Raw genomic sequence first — 23,137 nt, 5'->3', positions numbered from 1 at the left:
TCATCAAAACTCTGCAATTGGGCTGGGGGGGGGGGTCTGCATAAGCATCCTATTCCAAGGAGTTTCCTATCCCACAGCACAAAAATCTTAGCCTATACTTGCAGAGATTCACATAACTACTTCCTTTTAGGCTGGTATTGTAGAGAAGAATAGATATCCTCTCATAATGAAAATACATTGATCATCGTTAAAACAAAATGAATTTAATTCATGACGCAATTAGGACCTTATAGTCTTTTGGCTGAGTTGGTAGTAGCCTTCTTTCTCTTGTTTTCCTGGCTCCATACCTCTCCTTTTTTAGTCTATCTTTCACCAAAGGGCCAAAATAACCCTCCAAATGTACAAATTTGACCATGTCATTCCCCATTTGAAAGTCCTTTAGTGATTCTCCATTGTTTTTTGGATCAAATACTAATTCCTTACACTGGCATTCCAGACCTTTCATCATTTGACTCCAACCTTTCTTTCCATTTTCCTCTCTGTACTTTCTACATAACAGTCAAATTGATATATTAGCTATGCTCCAAGCTTGTCCTATTCTCTCGGCTTTGTGCATTCATTCAGACCATCACCTTTCTTATATCTGGCTATTCTTTTTTTTTCCCCCTTCAAGGATCAATTCAGTGCCACTTTCTCCTGAAGTCTGCCATTTTCCTTTCAGCAAAAAATGATATCCTCCTCTTCAAATTTCCCAAGACTACTCTGTCCAAACTTTTCTTTTGCCCCCATCCCTCTCCCTTGCATAACCCTGATTGGTAGGCATGTTGACTACCCTTAATAGATTGGAAGTTCCTTGAGAGCATACACTGTGTTATTTTTCATCTCTTTAAACTCAGGGTCATGGAATATCAATTTAGCACTTGAAGGGACCTTATAATTCCCTTTACATTTTTTTTTGCAAGGCAATAGGGTTATACAGCTAGGTAATTAGTGTCTGAGGCTGGATTTGAACTCAAGTCCTCCTGACTCCAGGGGCAGTGCTGTATTCATTGGGCCACCTAGCTACCCCTAGCCTTTACATTTGACAAAACTGGGATAAAAAGGGGTTGTGATTAGCCCAAGATCACACAGGTCCCAGACAGAAAACACAAACATTGACAAGTATATGCTGTTATACCTCCAGGATATCGATCAGGACATTCTCTTCTGGTTGTTTTGTGCTCCTCACATTCTCAAGCACAATTGAATAGTACACACCCTGTGGGTCTGACTGGTAAAGGTTGTACGTGTCTGTTTGGTACCATTCTTGGACAGCCACAAATACCTCATTTTCATCAGTGCTGATAATCTGCAAGTCCTGCCAGAAAAGAAATGGAAAATGAGTTGATATGTTTCAGATGCATTCTTTTATTTATTTATAGAGGATTTTTAACCCACCTCCTTCCAAAAAGCTTGCAAACAGCCTGTAAAATCTAACACAATATAAAACAGGACAATATAAACGGAACAAATCTAATTAAAAGGAGCAGGGAAGTAGATGTTAGCAGGCACCTGGGCTGAGTTAGCTACTACAGCTGAGCATGGAAATTTAGCCCAGAGCTTTCTGGCAGCTGAGGCAAAAAAGGAAATACATCGAGTTAGGTACATTGTCTGATTAAAGGAAGGAAACACATTCATCTGGAGAGACAATTTTATTTCCATTATTCAACATTCAGAAAATTTTTATGAGTGTCTAGGATGTGCAGTTCACTAAAGTTTCAGGGCTCAATAAGACATAGTTCCTACCTTCAAGTTGCTTAGCATCTTGAATTATGGGGAAAATAAAATGAGTCCTCATCAGAGTCTGAAAGCTGGAAATTCAAGTTTTCCTTCTGAAGACTATTGTGTGACCCTGAGTAAATCACTTAACTAGGGATCTCTGTCTATAAACTATGGTGCAAATTCTTACCTGTATTAGTAATGAAAGATGCTTTCCTGCGAATATCTCATACCAATGAAATTACAAAAGTACCAAAATTCTATGCTGTTTATGAAAACAGGAAGTATCTGATCCAAATAAACAAAACATAAACCAGGAACAAGACAGAATTTACAGCCTTTTGTGAAAGGGTAGGTACCTGACAGGTGATGATCCCTGAAGGACCAGTCTTCTGCAGTAAGGGTGGGGCCTATAATCATTAGGTTACAGTTTTCTTTTGTCTAGTTTCAATCAATTGTCAAATGTTAATTGATCACTAACCAGGTTCAATACATATCTGTCTTAGAAACTTAGAGTTATTCAAAAAGATCTATGAGATGCTGTCATGAATCAAACTAAGTTTATACTCCAAGAAAGATGATCCACCTGGAGACATATATGGAAACAATAAAGAAATGAATGATATAGATCATAAGTGTCAAACTTGTGGCTGCTTGCTGGTTCAAAGGAGTAGAACTCCCCAGAAAGACCCAGATCAGATTAAAATGTAACCTGGGGGGAGGGGGATCAGAATGAAGATATCTGAGTAAAGTCAGAGAGTTATTTGACCTCTCCCTCAAACCACTCTAAATACCATTAAATAATGACTCTAAATAGATTGTAGAGTGGCAGAACCCCCCAAAAGTGAGAGTGAAACAGTTTTACAACCCAGGACAACTTGGAAGATTGGCAGGAAGTGTCTATTGCATCTGGGTTAGAAAGGACCTGTGGAATAGTACAGAGGGAACCAACCCCAGTCATACAGGAACAGATAGCAGGGCACCTGGACAGCGGCAGTGGTGGCAGTTTTCAGATCTCTCATTCCAGGGAATGGCAAGTACAACTTGAAAGGTCAGTGGAAACCTCTAACCTCCCATGGTAAGAGTGGACTGCAGTCTTCACAGTACCAGCCTTAGGAGTACAGACCCGAACCCAGCAGACTCCAGAAGCAGGCCATGGGAGCCACAGGGAGGCTACTTCCATAGCACTCCTCAGTCCGCAGATGGTAAGGGGGTTGAGGGAGATTACAGAGGTCTCTTTGCTATCTCTGTTGCTTTACCCATATTCATTCAGGTTGATGTCTGGGGACCCAGTCCTCAAAAACAGAATTTATTGCCACACCAGAGCAGGGAACCTCCTCACAGTTCAAGGGCAGAGGGCAATGCTTGTGGTCATTCACAGACCAGAGCCAGGCCAGGAGAGAAGCCAAAGCCTCTCATAAGACTTTGGGAGAACTGAAAATTTGTAGGATCCTACAAGTATCTTTGAAAACATCTACAGAAATCCTTAAAAGCTTTGATAGTGTGTCATCCACTTTGGAAACAGAGTCCCACCTTAACAAAAAGCTAAAATCAAGTCACAGATTGGGGAAATGAACAAACAACAGAAGAAAAAAAATCCCATCTTAGTTACTGAGGTCATAAGGAAGGTCAAAATATACACTCAGAAGAAGATAAAGCCAAAGTTTCTACATACAAAGTTCCCAAGAAAAATCTGAATTAATCTCAGGCCATGGAAGAGCTCAAAAAGGATTTTGAAAATCCAAAGGAAAGTAGAGGAAAAACTGGGAAGAAAACTGAGGGTGATGTGAGAAAATCATGAAAACTGAGTAAACAGCTTAGTGAAAGGGATACAAAAAAAATACTGAAGAAAATATCTTTTTTGTTTATTTATTTTGAATTTTATAATTTTTCCCCTAATCTTGCTTCCCTCCCTTCACCCCCCCAAAAGGCAGTCTTAGTCTTTACATTGTTTCCATGCTATACATTGATCTAAGTTGAATGTGATGAGAGAGAAATCATATCCATAAGGAAGAAAAATAAAGTATAAGAGATAGGAAAACTATATAATAACAAAATTTAAAAAAATTTTTTTAGGTTTTTTTTGCAAGGCAGATGGGGTTAAAGTGGCTTGCCCAAGGTCACACAGCTTGGTAATTATTAAGTGTCTGGGACCGGATTTGAACCCAGGTACTCCTGACTCCAAGGCCAGTGCTTTATCCACTATGCCACCTAGCTGCCCCTTGAATTTTTACAAAATTAAAGGTAATAGCCTTTGGTCTTTGTTCGAACTCTACAATTCTTTATACATTACTAAAATATTCTTCTTTAAAAGTTAACATAATACCCCCTCCCCACAAAAATATAGAACCTCATCAGAAATAAAGTAAAAGAAAGAAGAAAAAGTGTTTCAGTCTGTGTTCTGATACCATCTGTCTTGGGTGGATCACATTCTTTATGATCAAGTCCATCAAAAAAGTTGCTTCCATATTTTTCCACAGTTGCTGTTGCTGATTGTAATTCCCTCCATCCATTCCTCCCCACTACCATATATTATATTCTCTCTCTCCTTTCATTCTGTTCTTCTTCTAAAATGTGCTGTAGGGTAGCAAGCAGACAGAGTACTGGCCCTGGGGCCAAGAGGCCCCCAAGACCATATACCACCCCAGAGACCCAGCAAGCACCTGGCCCTGTGGTCCTGGACAGGCCACCCAATTCCAGCACCTTGCAAAAAGTAAAAAAAGATGTATTATATCTGCTTATTCTCTCCTATGATCTACCCTCTCTATCACCCACATCACCCCTTCCCCCTGTCCCCCTTCTCTTTTTTACTCTAGATGCCTCTACCCTATTGAGTGTGTATGCTGTTTCCTCTCTGAGTCATTTCTGAGACTTTTATGTTTTTGCAAGGCAAATGGGGTTAAGTGGCTTGCCCAAGGCTACACAGCTAAGTAATTATTAAGTGTCTGAGGCCGGATTTGAACTCAGGTACTCCTGACTCCACTGCCCTGTGTTCTATCGACCGCACCACCTAGCCACCCCTCTGAGTCATTTCTGATGAGAGTGAAGTTTCCCTCATTCCCCCTTGCCTTTCCCCCTTCCATATCATTGCAAAAGCTCATTGCAACAAAATAAAATCTTTTATTTTAAGTATCTTAGCCTATTACACCTCTTCTTTCTCTTAATCCCAGTACATTTCCCTTTAAGTCACTGACTTCATTTTTACAATATATTATATCTTCAGTTCTCCTGTGCTTCATCTATAAAAGCTCCATCTACCTGCTCTATTAAATGAGAAGGTTCATATGAGTATTATCAATATCATTTTTTCTAAGCAGGAATACATGCAGTTTGTCATCATTAAGTATCTCATAATTTACCCTTCTCATTTTCTCTCTATGCTCCACCTGAGTCCTGTACTTGAAGGTCAAACTTTCTGTTCAGCTCTGGTCATTTCAACAGGAACATTTCAAATTCCCCTGTTTCAGTGAAAGTCCATCTTTTCCCCTGGAAGAGGATCTTCAGTTTTGCTGGGTAGTTGATTATTGGTTGCATCCCAAGCTCTTTTGCCTTCTGGAATATTATATTCCAAGCCTTATGAGCCCTTAATGTAGTTGCTGCTAAGTCCTGTGTGATCCTGACTGCAGTGACACAATATTTGAATTGTGTCCTTCTGGCTGCTAGTAATATTTTCAGTTTTACTTGGGAATTCTGGAACTTGGTTATAATATTCCTTTTTTTGGATCTCTTTATGGGGGAGATCAGTGGAGTCTCTCAATTTCTATTTTTCCCTCTGCTTCTAGGATATCAGGACAATTTTTCTTGTAGGAATTCTTTTAAAATGAGGTCAAGGCTCTTTTCCTGATCATGACTTTCAGATATCCTAATAATTTTTAAATTAGCTTTCCTGAATCTGTTTCCCAGATCAGTTGTTTTTTAATAAGATGTTTCACATTTTCTTCTAATTTTTCATTCTTTTGGTGTTGAAGTATCGTGTCTTGACTTCTTGTAAAGTTATCAGCTTCCTTTAGTTCCATTCTACATCTGAAGGATTTGTTTTTCTCAGAGACCTTTCTTATCTCCTTTTCCACCTGGCCAATTCTGCTTTTTAAAGCAGTCTTCTCCTCAATAACTTTTTGAACTGTTTTATCCTTTTGACCTAAGTTTTCTTCAGCATTGTTTTGGATCTCTTTGACTAAGCTGCTGACTTCATTTTCATGTTTTTCCTGCATATCTCTCATCTCTTTTCCCAATTTTTCTTCTATCTTCCTTATTTAATTTTCAAAATATTTTCTGAACTCTGTCATAGCCTGAGTCCAATTTCCATTTTTCTTGGAGTCTTTAGATGTAGAAGCTTGTACTTCCTCATCTTCAGATTGAGTATTTTGACCCTCCTTGGAATCATAGACAAAATATTTGTCAATGGTCTAATTCCTCTTTTTTCCTCTGTTTACTCATTTCCCCAGCCTATGCCTGGTTTTGGGATGCTTCCTGAATTTTTGAGTATTATTGGGACATCCCCCCCCTACAAAAACCTCAGTGTGTGTGAGGCTCTGACTGCTCTCCTGAGGGGCGGGGTCCCTATTCTTTGGGGGTAGGGCTAGACTGTGATCAGGATCTGAATGTGGTCAGAGTCCCAGAGTCCTGGTCCATGGACAGAGGACAGATCTTGGAAGTCTCCATCCCCTACCTTCAGTGGGCTAAGCCTGGAGGCTCCTGCTTGCTGACTCCTACTTTGGTTTCCTGGATCTGAACATGCTGACTGCCTCCATCATACTTACTGCTGCAACTACCCTGAGGGCTGGGCTTTACAATCACTCTGGCAGAGGTCTCCCTGCTGATACTCCAAGTTGTGTCTGGTGCTCCCCAGGGTGCAGGTCAGGAAACTGCTTCTGTTGCTGGGAGTTGCAGCTCCTAGGCACCTGGCAGGGCAGCCCCTCTAACCCTGTGCAACAGTTTTTCCACTATTTTCCAGGTTACCTTGGGCTGTAGAATTGCCTCACTGTATCTTTCTGTGGGTTCTGTCTCTCAAAAATTTAGTTAGAGTCATAATTTTAAGATTTTTGAAATATTTTGGAGAGAGCACCTAGGAGAGCTTCATCTCCTGCTGCCATCTTGGCTTCACCCCCCCCCCCCAAAATATCTTAAAAACCAGACTGGGCCAAATGGAAAAAGAGGTCCAAAAAGACAATGAGGAGAAGAATGTCTTAAAAAAGCAGAATTTGCTAATTGGAAAAGGAGATACAAAAATTCAATGAAGAAAATAATTCCTTAAAATGTAAAAATGGAGCAAATGGGAGCTGATGACTTTGTGCGAAATCAAGAAACAATAAAACAAAAGTAAAAGAATGAAACACTTTTAGAAAATGTGAAATATCTCACTGGTAAAGCAACTGACCTGCAAAACAAATCCAGGAGAGTCTACAAACTATCTTTCAAAAAATATTACAGAAAATTGCTCTGATATACTAGAAGCAGAGGTTAAATAGAAATTGAAAGAATCCACCAGTCACCTCCTGAAAGAGATTCCAAAATGAAGACTGCCAGGAATATTATAGCCAATTTCAGAGCTTCCAAGTCAAGGAGAAATTATTGCCAGAAAGAAACAATTCAATTATGTAGGATAAGATTTAGCAGTTTCTACAACATAGGATCATAGGGCTTATAATGTGATATTCTCAAAGGCAAAAGAGCTAGGATTACAACCAAGAATCAACTACCCAGCAAAGTTGAACATTCTCTTTCGGGGAAAGGATGGATACATAATGAAATAGGGGACTTTCAAATTTTCCTGATGAAACAACCAGATCTGAACAGAAAATCTGATCTTCAAATATAAGCTTCAAGTGAAAGGTAAATGGGAAAGGCAAATCATAAGGGAGTTATTGATGTTGTAGTGATTATATTTATGCATGAGAAGATGAAATTAATAACTCATGCATTTTCTCATTTATTAGGGCAGTTAGAAGGAACATATATAGAAAAGGTTACAAGAACAAGTTGAATTTGAAGGGATAATATATTTAAAAGATAGAATTAATGAGTGAGAGAGGAATGTACTGAGAAAAAGGGAAAGGTGGAGATAGAATGGGTTCAATCACTTCACATAAAAGAGGCAAGAAAAAGTCTTTGCAAATGAAGTGGAAAAGGGGGGGGAAGGTGAGGGGGAGTGAATGAACTTTACTTTCATTGGAATTGACTCAGAGGGGGTATAACACACTCAACTGGGTATAAAATTTATCTTACCTTAGTAAAGTAGAAGGGAAAAGGAATAGGAGAGAGGGGGTGGTAGAATAGGGGATAGGATGGAGGGAAGATTGTGGGAGGGAGCAGGCAGATACAAAACAGTTTTGAGGAGAGACAAGGTGAAAGGAGAATGGGAATAGAATAAATAGGGATTGTGGGAATAGGATAGAGGGAAATAAGTTAGCAATAGTAACTGTGGGAAAAATATTGAAACAAATTTCTCTGATTAAGACCTCATTTCTCAAACATAAAGAAGTGAATCAATTTTATAAAAAATAAGAGCCATTACCAATTGATACATGATCAAAATATAAGCACAGTTTTCAGATGAGATTATCAATACTTTCTGTTTAAATAATTTGAAAAAATCCTAACTCACTATTGATAGGAGAAATGTGAGTTGGAACAATTCTGAGCTACTACCTTTACCAATTGGATTTGCTAATAGCATAGAAAAAGAACATGACAAATGTTTGAAGGGATGTAGGGAAAATGAGACATAAATGCACTATTGGAGGAGTTGAGAAAGGATTCATTAATTCTATAGAACAATCTGTAACTATGCCCAAAGCACTATAAAACCATGCCAACACTTTGACCTAGCAATGCCACTACTAGGTCTATATTCTAGAAGAGATAAAAAATAAGATGGAAAAAAGATGTATATGTATATGTATAAGGATATTTATAGTAGCTTTTTTTCTGATGTGTGGAGCTGGAGATTGAGGGGAGGCCTATAGGTTAGACAATGACTGAATAAATTGTGGTAAATGATTAAGATGTAAAAGTAATCTGTTATAAGAAATGATGAACAGGATGCTCTCAGTAAAAAATTTATATGAACAGATGCAGTGAAAAATGTACTATATACAAAGTAATAATATTGTAGGATTATCAATTGTGAATGATTTACCTTTTTCTCAGCAATGCTATTACCCAAGAATAGTTTCTATCCCAAAGACAGAGCTGATGATGTCTGAATGCAGGGAAAAAACCTTTCGTTTTCTTTTTCTTGAGGTTTCTCTTTTTTGGGGGGGTGTTATGTTTACTTTTACAACATGACTATTGTGGTAATGTTTCTCATGACTACACATTTTTAACTTATATCAAATAACTTGCTTTCCTCAATGAGGTGGATTGGGGTGGGAGAAAGTGAGAGAATTTGGAATTCAGGTAACCAAAGGAAAAATAAAATAAAATGTAACCTGGAAATGTTTAACAAAATAAATAAAAATACAATATAACAATGTTAATTTGTGATTTTTTAAAGTCTAAATGTTACATTTGAGTTTAAAGTCAATGATACATAAGAAGTATCCATAGACTAGAAGGAACATTAGAGATTATCTGATCCAATCCCCTCATCCTACAGGGAAGGAAACTGAGGTCTCAGGAGGTTAAATAAATCAACCAAAGTCACACATTTAGTGTGTAGCAAAGTTGGGCTTGAACTCAGTCTTAACTCCAAGTCTGATGCAAGAGTTGAGAGGAAAGAGAGACTATTCATGAGGTTGGTTTGTGTAATTGGAGAAGACTTAGAAGAATAGGAGCCACCACTTCCACTCAGTTCTGTATTCTGGGGTTAATTAGAATAAAATGAATTCCTTTTCTTCATGAAAACAATGAATTGATTTACCAGTGGATTTTTACTTGCTTGGCAGGTAATAAAAAGACACAAATGATAGAGCAGCTACCCTCTTAGAACTTAAATTTTTCTTTTTTTTGTGATTAAAATGGTTTTTAATAAGATGTCCCAATAAATGGAACACCTCTCTCAAGGTGGGAGAGGGGCCTTAAATTCTTCTTAAAAATGATCTACATAGGGGGCGGCTAGGTGGCAGAGTGGATAAAGCACTGGCCCTAGAGTCAGGAGTACCTGGGTTCAAATCTGGTCTCAGACACTTAATAATTACCTAGCTGTGTGGCCTTGGGCAAGCCACTTAACCCCACTGCCTTGAAAAATCTAAAAAAACAAAAAAAACCCCAAAACCAAAATGATCTTCATACATATACAGTATGTATGTACTATATATATTTATATATCATGTATATATATGAATACATGGACATTAGAATGGTTGGTAAGGTGACACTAGAGACTGAGGGAAATAGAATTACATAGGAGGTGGCATTTTAACTAAATTTTGAAAGAAGGTAGGAGTTTGAGGAAGCAGAGGGGAGCAGGCCATGTATTCTAGTCCTCATGGAGGATAACCCATGCAGAGGTCCAAAACAACGGGAGATGGAATGCCATGAGAGAAGAATGGTAAGAAAACTAATTTATCTAGATCCCCAGATCCTCAGAGATATCTAGGTTGGGGATGAATTATGAAGGGTTTTAACTACTCAACAAATAATTTGTATTGGATCCCAGATATAATATGGAGGGATACAACATAGCTCATTAAATAGAAAGCAACAAAGTCAGATTTCTGCTTTAAGACAATATTTTTTCTTGGCCTTAATGATATTCCTTTTTTTTTTTCCTAATCACAAGCCAAGATAGTTTTCAACATTCACTTTTGTAAGATTTTGACAGAAAATAATATGATATAGGTTAAACATGAGCAATCATAGGACAATCATTTTGGGAGCTGTGTGGAGGATGAATTGAAGGGGGAAGAGTGTTGAGGCAGGGAGACCAAATGAGGGGTTATATAAAAATCCAGGCTATAGTTAATGAGAACACAACCTAGAATCACATCTGAGTGAGTGGAGAGAAGGGGATATATAAGAAATTTGTAGAGGCAGAACTGACAAAACTTAGCAAAGGCTTTAAGTTTTTAATTATGTATGACTTGATAGCTAGAAACAACTATTGAGGGAGAGAGGATGCAACTCTAGTGAGTACAATGACCTTAGAAACTTGGGACTAACCTTCAACTTTGTTTACAGATTATGTGACCTTGTACAAAGCAATTCATGTTTACTAAGAATTGAGATGAAGAAAATATTGTGTATGCAGCTTTGTAGATGACGAGGAAGTAGATGAAGAGGATATAATGATTTGATATTCTTGAACATTTCTTGCCTTCCCAAGATATCCTGGGAGTGTTTTATTTTTTATGTGGTCTTTTTTTGTCTTACTAGTTGCTGAGAATCTTTGACATGCTTCTATATCCTGTCAGATAGTGCATCTAGTTCTGCCTCAGAAAATACATATTTTCTTTCTTTTTTTTTTAAATGTCTTAATAGATTAACTCTAGGCTCGGCTGAGTAAGTAAATTAAAAGCTAATGGCTTCATTAAAGGGGAGTATAATTGGCACAACTTAGGATATGAGTTGCAATGCTATTTCAGAACATGTTTGTTTCAGGAGGTCATGACTCCTTCAAAAATCAAATAATAGAATATGCAATCTGGAATTGGCATTTAAGTATTACAGAGAGCCCACCCATGACAAAGAGTAAAATTTTGAACAAAATCTTAATATTTCCAATTCTGATAATTGAAAGTTCATCAGAGACAAGACAGAAGAAGGGAACCAACAGTAAAATCCATTTCACCAAATTTTAATATACATATGTACAATGTGAAATGATATAATCAGGTTGAACAAGAGATTCTATTAGAACAAGACAAATTTGTCTCCATAAGTGTTATATGGTGGAGTGAGATTAATTACTGATATTTGACCCTGGAAAGTTAGATCTCTTCAAGGGCATTACAAATTAAGAATATATCCTTTATGAGAAAAATGTACATATCTGGGGTGAAAGACTCTACAGAGTCAAAAATAGGAGATATATTTTGTTATTGATTTCTGAATTGAAGAAAGAATTGACTAAGAGATTTGAGAAATAGGTCATGTACAGAAGTATATTGTCCAAGGATGGTGCCTCAAAAGGTGTTTGTTGATTTGAATTGAATTGTGGCAATGAGGAATATCCCCTTTCCAGAAATCTTTTGGTGTTTTTTTTCTTCATCCAAACTAGAATGGGGGGGGGAGCTTTAAAGATAATGGAGTAAGGGACAGCTAGGTGGCACAGTGGATAGAACATCAGCTCTGAAGTCAGGAGAACCTGAGTTCAAGTCTGGCCTCAGACACTTAATACTGACTTAGCTGTGTGACCTTGGGCAAGTCACTTTATTCCATTGCCTTGCAAAAAACAAAACAAAGAAAAAAAGACTATGAAGTAAAAGAAAGTAGCACAGTCTCATTTTCAACCACATCTCCTTTACAGAGTTCTAGAAAATGTACCAAAATGTATTTTGATCGAGGAAGACAGGAGTAGAGGTGTGAGGAACATTCCAGTGGCACAGGACTGAGAGACAGCTGAGACTGGGCACCAGAGTAAGGACAAAAAAATCTTGTTTCTACAGTTCTGAGATAGGAACAGATTATTTCTGGGAACTTTTTTCCAGTTTCAACACTTCTTTATTGCCTGATAAAATTATATGATTATAGGATTACAGGAGTAGAGATTTACAGCTGGAAGAGACTTCAGAAGTCTAAGCCTCTCATTTTTGAGCTGAGGAAAGAGAAGCCTAGCAAGGTAATGCAACTTGTCACTCAGATAGGTAAAAGTGTCTGAGTAAGGGATCCATAGCTTCAATTATAAGAAAGATATTGTAGGAGTCTCTACTTTCCCTTGTCCACCTAGGGATCTATAAAAGAAAATCAAAGGCCTGAATTTGTATTTGAGACTGTATTTGAACTTAGGTTCTTTTGATTCTAGGGCAAGGATTCTATCCACTGTGCAACCTAGCTGTATTGAAGGAAGAGTCTAATGTTGAAAGATGAGAAGATGCTAATTCTCCTATCCTCTCTTAGGCATCATATTCAGATCTAAGTCCTATATTTCATTTTATTTGTTTTTTTTTATTTTGGTTTGGTTTGGGTTTTGCAAGGCAATGGGGTTAGGTGACTTGCCCAAGATCACACAACTAGGTAATTTTTAAATGTATGAGGCTGAATTTGAACTTGGGTCCTCCTGAGTTTTATCCATTGTGCCACCTAGGTGCCCCTAAGCCCTATATTTTAGATGGAAAATTGATGAATCAATGAAGATTAGTAAAAGAAAAATGGCTAAGACAGTGAAGAGTCTTAATAGCATGCCATAGGAAGATCAGCTAGAAGAAGTGGGAGTCTTAAACTTTGGGGGTGTAGGGAATTCTTTTTCACAAGGGAGTCTTCAAATAGAGAGAGAGTAGTCAAGGATGCCACAGAATCATACTTCAGCTCACCTCAGTGCTAGGTCTCTCCTAATTCAAAGACTCTATGGTAAAGTCCAAAGTTGAGGGCAGGAATAACTGCATTAAATATTCATATTGTTCTGAGAACCTCTTTTGGCCTTGTTAGAGATTGTTTCTTATTCATCCAATTTGGTACTCCTGTGAAGGGCTAGCCAATATATAATGCTTCCCATAAAGCAATTTTGTAACTGAGAAATTTAATTTCACAACCTTTTGACTTTTTTTTAAAATGTGAATTGGGAATTTTTTAAAGGTTTGCTTTTAATAATGGGGGGAGGGGGAGAAATGGCTGAATCTCTGACTTTTTCTTCTTTGACTGTCTCATCTGTCTCAGGATTTTTCTTTTGTGAAACAGAAAGATTAAAGATGAGTTTCCCTCTCCCCATGGTTTTACTAACTTGGAACAATAATTGATCCCTGGGAAGGATGACTATCCCTCCCTATGAGTTCTTTAAAGCAGTATACCTTTGTGATGGTCATGATCCAAAACTCTCTCTGGAAAATGCAAGGCTTAGAGACTCACCTCAAAGTCTGGAGACTTGGAATCTAATTTGTGGCTCCCTAAAACTTACTGTCTACTTTGAAATATCCTCTCATGTCTTTTTCATTTCTCATAAAGGCCTAATAAGCTTGCTTAAACTAATATTAAATGAATTAAACTGCTTGATTTGGTTCTAAGACCTTCCAGAAAATGGAGCAATTCATATTCAAGGTAAGTTCCTTTTGCGTTTCAAAAAACACCAACAGTTAGGAAGATGACATCTAAAGTTCGTTCCATCTCTTTGATTCTATGAGTTTAAAATTTTGCTCTCTACTCCAATTAGACTGGTCTTCTTGCTGTAGCTAAAATAAGCTGCCCATCCTAGATGCTCTATTCTGAAATACAGTGGAAAGCACATTGGACTTTTAGTTAGACCTCTTTTCAAATTCCAGCTCTGTCACTTAATAGTTGTGTGGACTACAGCAAATAATTTTATATTTCTGAGCCTCAGATTCCTGATCTCTAAAAGGTGGTAGTCTGCTTTACCTTAGAGTGCTATGGTAAATAAAAAATAAAAAAAAGGTTAAAGCAACATATTTTATAAACTATAAATGCTATCCCAATGTACAGCATTGTTATTGTTGGGTTGTCCCCACTGTTATCAAGTTGTTATGTATCCCTGGTTGGGACTATCACCTTTTGCCTGTTTCTAATTCAGTTTCTGCCTTTTCATTGAGGTACATACAGTCTAGGGCCAATTTCCTCCATACCTCTTACTCCTCTGGTCTCCTATAATGCTACTAAGGGCTAATTTTCTATCTAATTATTTATTGCATTTTACTATTATTTTAATTATTATTATGCTTAGAAATTGTCAAGGTGGAAAGAACCTTAGCAATCATCTCATCCAAGTCCTTAAATGAATGAAGAAAGAAACTGAGGTCTTGAGAGGTAGCTTTTCCAAAATCACATGGCCTGCTTTGCTAATGGAAAAACTGAAAATAGATACTAGGTCTCCTGACAGAGTCCACTATTGTACTCCTGCCTTCTCTTCCTATAAAGATTCCAAGTTTCACAAGAAAAATAATTTCTTATTCCCTGTATCTTCCAGACTAAAAAGCTATTTCCTTAACTAGTATGGATAAAAAATTAAATGGGTAGGATAAGGTATATTGATGAGCTTAATACAGTGTGTGGAACTGAAACAATTATTAGTTATTTAATGTTATTTTAAATTTCTGATGATCTTTGATTACTGTTGTTGACCTATATTTTTGTCTCTATGCAAAATCTTCTCCTGTATATTTTCCTCATTTCCTTATTGGATGTAAGGCTTTTGGTAGAGTAGAAAAAGGAACTAGCCTAGAAGTGGGAAGACCTAGGTTCAAATATCATTAATGCCCCTTTCTAGCTATGTGAGCATGGACAAGTCAAATTCCATCTCTGAGTTTCAGTTTCTTACTCTGTCAAATGAGGATAATATATATTACTTATATAGAAAAAGCTGGGTGGCTCAGCAGATAGAACACCGGATCTGGAGTTAAGAACTGAATTCAAATCCAGTCTCAGATATTCACTAGCTATGAAACCCTGGCAAAATTACTGACCCTCTGTTTATTTTAATCCATCAGTAAAGGAAATGGCTAACCCCTCAGTATCTTTGCCCAGAAAACCCTATGGACATTACAGTCCATGAGATCACAGAATCAAATAGAACAAGATATTACACATGTCACAGAAGTTTTGAAGGTCAAATGAGCTAAGCATCTTGTAAACTATGTCTAGTAAACTAGACAAAACTGAAGAATTGGTTTTTGTAACCCAAACAAGGCTAAAAGTTGCTTATTGTAATCGATGCATTCTCTGTTATTCTTTGACAGTTTATAAGACAAAATGGTTGGCTCGAAGAGAAAATTATATTGGCAGCACCTGTGGAGAATTATATAGGTGAATAACAACAATGAATAGAATTCCAAGTTATCTATTTTCATCTCCATGTCCCTTATGTATATTGTCAAATGTCCAATAAAATGAAAGATTCTGAGTCATGTAAAGCAAAACAATAGACAAAACCTTGACTCAGAAACAGTCATTTCCCCTCCCCACTGTTCCTGGCAGAGAATCTGAAAAAAAAAAAGCATGGAATAGAGGATTTAGGGTTAGAAAACCGGGATTCTAATCCTGGTTCAGTTCTGCTAAGGCTATAAAAAGGATGTCTATAAAATATAGTAACAATCCCAGTTACTCTGTTGTAATAAGATAATCATCTGAGGTAGGGAATGCAAGTGTCCTTGTTTTTATTTTACAGTGGAGGAAACTGAGGCTTAAGGAGTTAAGGCTATTCTACAGCCTCACAGCTAGTACATTTGCAGAGCCAATATTTGAATCCCAGGCTTCAGTCAAAATAATTTTAAACATCATGTTCTAACATCATTTTCCATATGGACAAAGACATGATTGAAATGGTTCCTGATAATCCAGTAATGATGTCAATTTGTGATCCAGGGTGGTTTTGATTTCCCTGAGTATAAGATTAATAGTGATATATGTGTGAATAAATATTATTTTGTAGTATTAAATGCTCCTAATGTTATTTCACACAATGTTTATATCAAAGGCTGGATGAATTAATGATGTTAAATGGAATTTACAATAAGAAATAGCTATAAAGAAAAGAAAAATAAAAGCAAAATGAATGAAAGGCAAAGAAATAAAACTGAATAATAGACTTTTTTTTCAGGAAGGTGCTTATGAAATTATGCTGCTAGTAATGTATGGGGAACAGTTAGTATTGATTCTCTCCTCCCCAAGTTAATATAATCATAGAAATCAGGGGGCTTAAAAAAAGAGGTATTATGGTAATCAATTGAAAATAAATATTGACATACTTTTATTTCTTCATTAAGGGTAAAAGAGGTTTCCTTGATTGCATTGCAAAGGGCAAGATCTTAAAGGTTGGATGAAGACTACCTATATCTGGTGCCCTATTTAAAACCTGGGCTCACCAGCAAGTATTCAGGAAGAGAAGGATAACATAAAAACAGAATATCACTAAGAATCACATTAGATTATGCTTGAGCAACAAAAAAAGGAAAGAACTGAGACTATAATAATAATAAAATAAAATATTTTACCAAGTTAAAATATAAAGATTCTTATAAAGTTAAAATGAGGTCTATAGCGGAATATATTCTGTCTAAACTGACTCAAAAAAACCAGGGATTATAACAGTTATCTCATGGAAGGTGGCAATAAAAGTAGACATGTGAGAAAAATAGAAGTTATATCTTACACAAAGGTAGCAAAATGAAATCATATCATTATTGAAAATGACTGCAATGAGTGTCATAGAATCTAAGAGCAGAAGGATAAAGTTAACTGACTTCTATGAAAAATCTTGAGAGTAAGATAATAATTGTTTCTGACTTCAGTGTGTATTTTTCAGATTTTTGGCAAATTTAAAAGTCAAACAGGAAGGAAACTAAAGTTCTGAAAAAGAATGTCAAGAAAAAATCACATAAGTTCTACAAATGATTATTGAATGAAAATATTAAGATATATACTTATTTTCTATGTTGCCAGATATAATTACAAATATCACCACATGTATGAGGGCAAAACAAACTCAGAAGTAAACTCAGAAAATCAGAAACAATGTGTTCATCCATTCAAAGACATAAAATAATAAAATTTTAATCAATAAGGGAAATATGAACAAAAGACATAACTAGAGACTAAATAAGATTTCCCCTATATGAAATTTCTTTAAAGAAGCCATAGAGTTCATTTAACAAAAGTACATCTTACTTGTATAAAATGCAACATACCAATACTTGTGGGTTATAACTACAGAAATCTTTAGAGGAAATATAGATGTAAAATTAGATGCATACATATTCATATACATATGAATATTGATATTTATAAGAAGAAAAATTGTCAATACATTGATCATTAAAATTTTTTTAAACCATAGAAATCAATATATTAATAAAACCCAAAGAAGCACAGTTAGATAATTTGAAAATCAATAAGAGGTCAATGAAATGGAAAATAAAAGCTTTAAAAATATAATTAATAAATAAAACTCAAGACTCATTTATTTAGAGATCAGTTGGTTGATAAATCATTATCTCATCTGTTTATTTTTCTTAGAGGAAAGACAGAAAAATTTTTTACGTTAAATTTATCAAATTTAAAAATGTTAAGGTACAATTCATAGTTGATGGAAAAGAAATAAAGAAAAATTCCATAGATGAATTTGATTAACTTTATACTGATAAGTAGAATAAAATGGATGAATTTTTAAGAATATAAAATATCCATATCAGGAAACCAAGAATAATGACCAAGAACTTTCAGAAAGAGAAATCAAGAAAAAATATAAATGAGATTCCAAAGAGGAAAAAAAACCCCAAATAAACAAAACCTGATTCATCTGAATTTATGAGTGAACTCTATTCAACACTTGAAGTACAATAGGAAAAAAAGTCATTAACCTTTATGAAATAAATGTGTGATTCTCAAAACAAAAAGATAAATAAAGATTTTAAAAACTCTTGCTCAAAAGGTCACATTAATATTGATGCAAAAATTAAATGAAATGTTAACAGAGAGGTCACAAGTAATACCTTCTTACCTCCAAACACACACAAAAAGTATATAGATGATATATACACATTTAAATGCAGTACACACACATATATTCAAACATACATATATATATATATGTATATATATATATACATATATATATACATATATATATATATGAATGTTTAGGTTGTTATGGTCAAGTTTGAATATTTACATATCCATACAATAGGATACATAAAAGAAAATTAATATGTTTTGGATTAGATTGGGAATCCTATACTGAGATGAAGAATTGTGCTCTAGACTTCAAAAAAACTGTGTAGAATTGAACTAAGGACATAGAAGAAGAAAGATCACTAGGGAATCCAAAAAGAATAAAATAAGTAGGAACTGGGTGAAGAAATATTACTTCTCTAATGTGTCATCCATTTGAGATATATTTATGTACTAAAACCTATCTCCATAACTCTTATAACATGGGAGTTTCTGATCTTGCAGACCTTTCAAACTAATAGGATGTATCAAACCTGCTTAGTAAATAAAGCATTATTATATTAAAATATAATAATTGTACAATTTAATTTATTTTTAAAATCCTTAAATAATTTACCTTTCATTTTAGAGACTTTGTCTTCTCTAAACTGTTTTCTTCCCCAACACTTAGCACAAGACTCAACATACAGTAGGCATTTAATTAATGGTTTGTTGAATTGAAAAGTAACAAGTCTTAAATATAGTTGGTGGGGTTATTCTAAAAATGAGAATCATAGAATCTTAGAGATGGAAGGGATCTCATCATTCAATCTTTGTTTCAAGTATTCTTCCCCTTTATAACAACCTATACAAGAGGCCACTCTGACTTTTGGGAAGCTCTTATATAGAATAAGTCAACATCTGCTTTTTGTAATTGCCCTAGCTCAGCTAACCCAACACCTTCCATTGGGTGAAAGAAGATTTTACTACTGCTTCCTAATATTGGTGTCAAGTTTATTTTTTTCATCTTGGCAAAATAGTTGCAAAGTTCACCATCCTCCACAAAAGGAGCCTCATAAAAACAACAAAAATCATCACTTGTACTTAAGACCTTTTCATATACAATGGCTTTAGGATTTATAATTATCCAAAAGTCATTCCACCAACCAGTCAGAAAATCAGGAAGAATGAGCATAGTGCCATATTTACCTTGGGCAATGCATACTTTGGTAGCTTCATCAGTACGAATTCGTTGCGACGATAAGATACATAGTATTTAGTCCGATTTGCTGTTGTCGCCTAATAGAAAGAACAGATATATGTTAAATTTGCTTACTCTAGACAAATTTATGGGGGTAAAACAATACACAGAATAAATATTCAAATATCAATTTTCAAATATTATGTAACCATATGACAATAAAGGGGCTAATTATAACCCAACAGGCTATCCCAAAAGAAATTCAACTTAATATTTAATAGAAAAATGCACTAAAACTTTTGGGACACCATGCATAAGAGTCATTATGTGATACTAATAATAAAAATAAAAATAATAATAGCTAACATTTAAATAGAGTAGCATGGTCACAACATATCTTAAACTGAGCTATTTCTTGAATCTCACAATAGTTCAATGAGACAAGTATGGTGAAAATCATAATCTTTTCTGACAGCTGAAGAAACAGACTTCCCGAAGCAACATAATTTGAAACTTGTTTTCTTTATGTTAACTAATTTTAACATAAAGTCACTTCAATAATTTTATTCTGGAAGAATCTGTAATTTTATTAATGAGATTCCTGTCTTCACTGGTAAAGATCAAATATGGTTTAGCAGATGGTAAGAAGGTGACCAAATAAGTAATGGTCCTTTGATATCTGACCCAGGATGGTGAAAATAGCCATTGTTTCTAATACTGGGTCAACACAATGTTTTTCTAGTTTTGTAGAATCTGGCAAATCTGGTTCAATAGCATGACTTTTACTAATCTAGGGCCACTTTAAGTATGGTATTCCTGGAAGACTTTTGTGGAAACTCAAGGACATAGGATATAGATGAACCCAGAATGGAATGAGTCATAGACTTGGAGAATTGAGAGGAATCTTAGGGGATATACTCTATTACATATATGAAATATATCAGCAGCATAATACACCAGAAAAGGGGTCAATTAATCTCTGCTTAACAATTTCCAAGGAAGAGAAACTTATCACTTTTGGATAGTTCTAATGGTCAGAAAGTTTTTTTTTTAATTTCATTTACCCTGAATTTTGTTTCATTGCAATTTGCATATATTGTTACTGATTCTCCTCTCTGGGGACAGAAAAATGAAGACAATCTCTTAACCTCGAGATAGTTCATCAAATATTTGAAGACAACTCTCATGTCTCTTGACATTTCTCATCTTTGGGCTAAACATCTCCAATTCCTTCAACTAATTCTCATATTATTTAGATTCAAGGTCTTTTACCTTCCTGGTTTTCTGATTCAGGACACTGTTCATTACTTTTTAAACTATGGCATGCAGACCTACACAAAAAACTGCAGAGGGCAGAGAAATGTGGGAATATCCCCCACCTTTTCTAGAAGTCAATTCACTCAATATAACATAAAATAACAATAGCCTTTTGCCTTCTACATCACAAAAATTCAGATTGTTTGTAATCTAATAAACAAATATATCTTTTTAGAATAATTGAACATAACCGAGCTTTGCTCCTCTTGTATTTGGGAAGCTGAATTTTGTTGTTCTTCTTGCTGTTGTTTTATACCTACATGTAAGTTTTATACCTCCTGAATTTCATCTTATTAAGCCTATCAATATCTTTTGATAATTTAAATTTATTGTCCAGTGGGTTAGCTAATTCTTTTAGCACTGTGTCAGCTACCTATTTCAGTAGTCATCTGTACTAATTTCTAAAACACTGATAAATATGTTAAACCTATATTCCCTAAAGGCATTCCACTGGAGACCTCCTAACATGATGTCATTAAACCATTAACAGTTACTCTTTGGGTCTGGTTATCTAATGTACTCTGAATTCATCTAATTGTATAGTTTGTTTTGCTTCATCTCATCCATAAGTAAAGTATGAGATACTAATTTAGATAGACTATCTTCAGCTACTCATTTAAGTAATCTTGTTATAAAAGGAAATAAATCTAGTTTGGCATGATTTACTCTTGATGAAATAATACAGGCCACTGGCAATAAGATTCACTTTCAAGTCATATAACAATCATCTCTTGAATGAAACATTCTAGAATTTCTACAAGTCCACTGGTTTATAGTTTACTATAAGCTATGCTCTCCCCCATTTTGGATAATTAGGACATTTGAATTTCTCTATGCTTCTATTTTCACACCCATTTTCCATGATGCTTCAACTATCACTGACAGTCAGAAACCACTGAAATTCCAATCACTGAAATATTATGCACCAATGCCACACTTTTTATCTCTTTCCAAAACTTTTTATCTATTTCCTCTTTCTTTCTCTATGGTTTATAGTCTATTCCAATTACAAAATCATTTCTCATTCTCTATTATCCTTTACTCAGATATTCCTGCTTAATGTTCCCCATCATATCTCCTAGATTTGTTCACATGCTTTCTTTTTTTTTAGTTTTTTAAATTTTATTTAATATTCTCATTTTGTACAAATAATGTTTTTTTTGCATTAAGAAAATACTCTTGTTTAAGAGTAAATGAAATACCCCCACCCCCCATAAATATAGACTTGCTTGAGCGATAAAGTAAAGGGGAGAGAAAAAAATTGAAATAAAAAAATAATAGTAATAATTATAGGTATGGCCAGGTGGTACAATGGACAGAGCACTAGCCCTGGAGCCATGAGCACCAGAGGCCACATCTGGCCCTGTACATCCAACAGTCACCCAGACGTGTGACATGCAAGCCACCTGAACCCCACTGCCCTGCAAAAATCAAAAAAAAGAAAAAAAGGATCCAAAATAAAATAAAATAGTAATAATAGTAGGGGTGGCTGGGTGGCAGACAGAGCATTGGCCCTTGAGCCAGGAACACTCGGGTCCAAATCTGGCATCAGACACCCAACGATCACCCTGCTATGCATCCCCAGGCAGGCCACCCAGCCCCATTTGCCCTGCACCCCCCCAAAAATAATAATAATAAAAAATGTTCTTGAGTCTTTGTTCCAACACCAACAACTCTGTCACGGGTGGATGACATTCTTTATGATAAGTCCATGGCAAAAGTTACTTCCATATTTTTCCACCATTGCCATTGCTGATTGCAACTCCCTCCTTTCTTATTTCTCCACTACGATGTACTATATTTTCTCTCTCCTTTCACTCTGACTCTGCTGTAGGGTCGCTGAGTGGCACAGCAGACAGATCCCTGGCTCTGGGGCCAAGAGGCCCTGAGCCCCCACACCACCCCTTAGGCCCAGAATCCACCTGGCCCTATGGTCCTGGGCAGGCCATCCAATCTCAGACCCTTGCAAGAAGTAAGAAAGAAAATGTGTTATATCTGACCACTCTCCCCCCATGGTCCATCCTCTCCTCCATCACTCACATCCCCCCCTTCTCCCTGTCCCCCCTCTCTCCTTCTTACTCCAGATGCCTATACCCCACTGAGTATATATGCTGTTTTCTCTCCTAACCACCTCTGATGAGAATGAAGTTTCCCTCATTCCCCCTTTCCTTCCCCCATTCCATATCATTTCAATAGCTCATTGTAATAAAGAAAAATCTTATTATATGAAATATCATGGCCTATTCCCCCTCTCCTTTTTCTTTCTCCCACTACATTTCCCTTTTTTGCTACTGACTCCATTTTTATACCATATTTTATCTTCGAATTACTCTTTCTCCTGTGCTTCAACTATAAAAGCTCCCTCTACTTGCTCTATTAACTGAGAAGGTTCATATGAGTATTTTCAATGTCATTTTTCTATACAGGAATACATGCAGTTCATCCTCATTA

General features: G+C 35.8%; 1 protein-coding gene across 3 annotated transcripts in view; it reads right to left on the bottom strand.

The window, feature by feature from the left end:
• Positions 1-23,137, bottom strand: part of SORCS2 (sortilin related VPS10 domain containing receptor 2) — a 1,216,578-nt gene that overhangs the window by 187,865 nt on the left and 1,005,576 nt on the right. For all 3 annotated transcript variants that reach the window (XM_074229834.1, XM_074229835.1, XM_074229836.1), the window contains exons 8-9: positions 19,378-19,467; positions 1,118-1,297 (exon numbers count right to left, since the gene is read on the bottom strand). In XM_074229834.1, the coding sequence (XP_074085935.1) occupies positions 1,118-1,297; positions 19,378-19,467 (270 nt within the window). The remainder of the gene's footprint in view (positions 1-1,117; positions 1,298-19,377; positions 19,468-23,137) is intronic.

Source organism: Macrotis lagotis, chromosome 3 (assembly GCF_037893015.1).
Source record: "Macrotis lagotis isolate mMagLag1 chromosome 3, bilby.v1.9.chrom.fasta, whole genome shotgun sequence".
NCBI classification, from domain to species: domain Eukaryota; kingdom Metazoa; phylum Chordata; class Mammalia; order Peramelemorphia; family Peramelidae; genus Macrotis; species Macrotis lagotis.
Note: the sequence above shows the minus strand (reverse complement) of the source record. Positions and strands in the feature narration are given on the sequence as shown.